The sequence below is a fragment of the Phoenix dactylifera genome, chromosome 10 (assembly GCF_051530095.1).
Source record: "Phoenix dactylifera cultivar Ajwa chromosome 10, Ajwa_hap1_PhDact_Kaust_v1.1, whole genome shotgun sequence".
NCBI classification, from domain to species: Eukaryota; Viridiplantae; Streptophyta; class Magnoliopsida; order Arecales; family Arecaceae; genus Phoenix; species Phoenix dactylifera.
This window is the reverse complement of record NC_143199.1, coordinates 21,217,085-21,221,789: the sequence shown is the minus strand read 5'-3', so window position 1 is coordinate 21,221,789 and position 4,705 is coordinate 21,217,085. Positions and strand designations below refer to the sequence as shown.

At 37.8% G+C, this 4,705-nt stretch overlaps 1 protein-coding gene and 1 pseudogene across 1 annotated transcript in view; one reads left to right on the top strand and one right to left on the bottom strand.

The window, feature by feature from the left end:
* The first annotated feature begins 396 nt into the window (after positions 1–396).
* On the top strand, positions 397–782 carry LOC120105289 (secreted RxLR effector protein 161 pseudogene; annotated as a pseudogene).
* Positions 783–2,091: 1,309 nt separating this feature from the next.
* LOC103708329 (mechanosensitive ion channel protein 10-like) overlaps positions 2,092–4,705 on the bottom strand; it is an 11,257-nt gene continuing 8,643 nt past the window's right edge. Inside the window, exons 3-5 of the mRNA XM_008793209.6 lie at positions 4,473–4,705; positions 3,455–3,657; positions 2,092–2,728 (exon numbers count right to left, since the gene is read on the bottom strand). The exon at positions 4,473–4,705 is cut by the window's right edge and continues 61 nt beyond it. Coding sequence (XP_008791431.4) covers positions 2,461–2,728; positions 3,455–3,657; positions 4,473–4,705 — 704 coding nt within the window. The 3' untranslated portion in view covers positions 2,092–2,460. The remainder of the gene's footprint in view (positions 2,729–3,454; positions 3,658–4,472) is intronic.

The window sequence follows — 4,705 nt, the reverse complement described above, 5'->3', positions numbered from 1 at the left end:
CAAATTCAATGAGGTGATTTTGACTTACAGTTTTAAGAAAAATGTTGTTGATCAATGTATATACTAAAAGTTCAGTGGGAGCAAAGTTATATTTTTAGTCCTATATGTTGACGACATTCTGCTTGCTGGTAATGATCTTGGCCTGCTACATGATACAAAAGCCTTTCTAGCTCAGAATTTTGAAATGAAAGATATGGGTGAAGCTTCCTATGTCCTTGGCATAGAAATTTGAGAGACAGATCGAAGAGTATTTTAGGTCTGTCTCAAAGACCTTACATCTATAAAATTCTGAAAAAGTTTAATTTTCATAAAGGCAGATCCAATACTGCTTCGGTACATAAAGAAGATATACTCAGTAAATCCCAATGCCCGAAAAATCAGTTGGAATGAGATGAGATGGTAGATATACCTTATGCGTCTACAATTGGTAGCCTTATGTATGCGCAAATGTGCACACGTCCTGATATAGCTTTTGTCGTTGGATTGCTTGGTAGATTTCCAAGTGACCCAGGCAAAGCTTATTGGGATGCTGCCAAAAAGGTATTCAGGTATCTACAAGAGACTACAGGTTTCATGCTAACATATAGGAGGTCAGATAAGCTGGAGATTATTGGGTTCACTGACTCTGATTTTGCCATACTAGGAAGTCAACATCTGTATATGTCTTCCTACTAGCAGGTCAAGTGGTTTCATGGAAGAGCCAGAAGCAGTCCATTACTGCTCCTTCCACAATGGCTGCAGAGTATATTGCTTGTTTTGAGGCCACATCACAGGCGATTTAGCTGAGGAACTTCATCACAGATCTTAAGATTGTGGATTCTATTTTTCATCCACTCAGACTCTTCTATGATAATTCAGCAGCAGTAGCTTTTTCCAATAACAACAAGTTCTCAAGTGGGTCTAGGCATCTAGACACCAAGTATCTTGTTGTAAAGAAAAAGATTGCCAGTCGTCAAATTACAGTTGAGCACATTAGTACAGACCGCATGCTTGCAGATCCAATGACTAAGGGGCTAGCACCTGGCATCTATATAGATCATGTAAAATCAATGGGACTCGTTGATTCTATAGATGTGTAAAACTATGCAGTATATACATTGGGGTCTATGTAGATCATGTACAGTTATGTATTTTTGCTTTGACTAGCTATAAAGTTGTTTCTAATCCATTGGGATTATACATTAGGACCAATGATAGACATAAAGATACGTCTGTCATGAGAGTGAATTAAATATGACCACTTCACTCATTAAGTATCCCAAATAAAGTTACTTGATTTTGCTTTGATGGCACTTGTGGTTACGGAAGGAAGTGTGTGGCTCTTTAAAAGGATAGCATAGGACCGCCTGACCCTTACCATTGAACTTTTTCATTCAAGTTAAAGGACCTAGAGCATGGTGAAAGGACCATAAAGTTGTTTTATTAAAAAAAAAAATTCCGGCATTTAAAGTTTTTCCTCTGATTATTCAATCACTTGACCACATATAGATAAATTTATATATATATATATATATATATATATATATATATATATATATATATATATATATATATATATATATATATATATATATATATATATATATATATATATATATATATATATATATATATATATGTATTCTTTTGAAACCTTGTGGTCAGCATAGTCCAAGTAGGAGATTGTAAGCTTATGGGCTTCTGCATATGGCCCAAGTGACCACATAACTGCTCACATAAGTGTAACCCACTCAAGATGGGCCTAAGTGAGTGATTATTGGGCATTTTACTTATATGAATGCTTAAGGTTATTGGGCTAATTGTGGCAATCCCATCCATTGGATCTTGGGAGTTATTTTTGATGGGGAGAAACTCTACTAGTATTTATAGGGTCTTGGTCCCCCTCCCAGACTGATCGATCATTTTCTCTTCTATCCGAGTGGGATATCCCTTCTGTCCATACCGAGAGAAAGATCAAGTCTCAGGGAGCAGAAACCAATATCCAATACAATGAGATCATCTTCTATAGGTAACTGTTCTCTTTCCTGAATATTTTGGTAGAGATTTGGCAAATCTATTTCATACAAATTTTACTTACAACCAAAGGAAAAATGTCAGAATTGAGATGCATTCACTATATTTCTGTTTACAAATACTTTTCACTGACCAACATTAAATAGCAGGACTGCATAAGGAGACCAGCATGGTTGTGGGGGATTATTGTTCTCTCTTGAAGACATTATCAGATTTTTCTTTCTATTGCAGTCATTCCACCAATTTCAAAAACTGCCCCCTATAATCTCATTAGTAAATCTTGTCTTGCTCTTCTCCACTCCTTGCAGCTTTCATATTCAACTGGTTATCAACCACAAAAAACCAAGCAAACTTACAAACTGACCTTTGACCAGCCACTTTTCTCTCTAGCCACATCCCATTACCAGACTTCATTTAGGCAGCAGAGGATAAGATTAGTTGGTAAGTTTACTGTGCAGGCATCCTTCCATCTGCCATAACGACTTGGGTTAGATGGATCTCTTGAGGGAGGAGATGATATTTGATGCCAAGACTTTCAAAGATCTTCTTCAGCTCAAATACAAGTTCTGACCGCCGATTATTCTTTTCAGGGAAGTTCTGATGGTTCATTGTGTGGAGCACAGTTAGAGCCATTTTCATTTTGTTGACATTTTCAATCTCTTTCACTAGAACTGAGTGCTTTGGGTGCCAATACTTTGGCTTGCTCTCCAGGTACCTGCACCAACATGGCAATACACAAGTTCATGAGCTAGATTCCCCAGAGAAAAATAGTTATAGGCTTATTTCTCTTTGAGGTACTTTGTCACAGGTTCCTCATTTTTTGATAATTCTAAAGAGATGAAGCATGTTGCCAACAATTATCAACACCATGGTATACTGTCTTAGTACCGGGCTCCATACCGGTGTCAACCTGTTACTGTATCAATATGTCCAATATGGAGGCCAGTTCGGCGTACCAAATGTCAATACGCCCTCAGTATTATGCATTGGTACTAAACTGGTACAGTAAGGTACATTCTATACTATTCGGTTCGGTATAGTATGGCGTGCCTTGGTTAGCACAGATGATTGGCACCTCACCCCTAAAGGCTTGCCCTTCAAGAGGTCTAGGGTTCAAATTTTGGATATTGCTATGTGTGTGTGTGTGTGTGTGTGTGAGAGAGAGAGAGAGAGAGGAGAAAGGAAGCATGTTGTGGGTTTGGAGTTTGAACTGCAACAGCCTTCTATTATCTACAGTAAAATCTTGGATGTTGTAGGCTTGCTCTGTGAGGCTTAGACTTTACATCCGTTAACTTTTGTCAAAGTGCTGTAAGAAGGCTATGAAATGCTAATTCATCAAGTGCAGAGAAAAAGTTAACTGAAGTCACATATCATACAAAGCAAGCATGTTGTATGAAAGTCATAACTTGCAGATCAGAGGTAAAGGGCTAGTTATGCTTACGCTTGTATTGATTTCCTTAGAGCAGTAACAGTTTCGACTGGGGTAGAAACATCGATCGAAAACTCAATCATATCACCCATGTCAGGACTTCTATAGAAGTTGCTGATGGGCTTTGACAACAGTACTGCATTAGGGTAGTAGATCTTCTCGTTATCATACCGAAGGAAGACTGTAGTCAATATGTTCATTTCTTCAACAATCATCTGCACAACATCCAGCTACTCACATAGGCTTCATGATACATATCAAGAATACAATTTAATATATAAAGAAAATACCAAGGTATCTTTACATATAACACTGGGCACTTCACTAATAAGCAACAGACCTCGACAAAGAACCATCGCTATGCATGATCAATTAATGGGCCATATATTCAAAGGTGGAAAATATATAGCTACAGACCTACAGTACATTTTATAGGCGATATTTAACTGACTAAATATAAGCAAATAGATCTTCACCGCATCTATGTTTAAGTGCCAAGATGATAATGAATGATCATTGCCTACCCCTCTTTTCTCAAAAAGAAAAAAAAATGATGATCATCACAAATTTGCAATTCCAACTAAACCGAGCATGAGAGAGAGAGAGAGAGAGAGAGAGAGAGAGAGAGAGAGAGAGAGAGAGAGAGAGAGAGATCAGAGAAAATGCAGGCAAAGCAACTATGATGCCCAAAATACATAGAAGATTTATCATACTCAGTGGAGCATCATTTAGAATATCCAAGCATGTTAGTCTAATCTATTAATTTGAAAAGGACAGGAAGCTTTGATATTGAAACATACTAAAAGCTTCAAATTGAAGCAACTTGTAAAATTAAGAATGACTTTGCAAAATGAGCATTATGTTTTCATCTTTTTTGGTAGAAGGCAATTGCCTATCAATGCTAGCATCAAAAACCAAACAACCAAGCATCAGTTGTTTGTAATTCATAAAGGTAAACAAGTTTTGGGAAAGAGATGCTCTTATTGCTTGTAGAGCATTCAAACCACATGATGTCTCAGTAGGGGCTAACCTGAACACCATCAATCACACAGCGATCACCCACATCGAAAGGGTGCATGACAAAGACGAAGATGATGGACTCAAAGATGATCTTAACCATGTTCTTAAACATGAAGCCTGCCACCAGCAACTGCGAAGTGACTACCAGAAGGAGTTTTGTGGTGGCCACCCCCATCACAAGAAGTGAAATCATAAGAATGATCACACTCACAACTGCACTCGCCAGCTTGTGCAGCTGCTGCA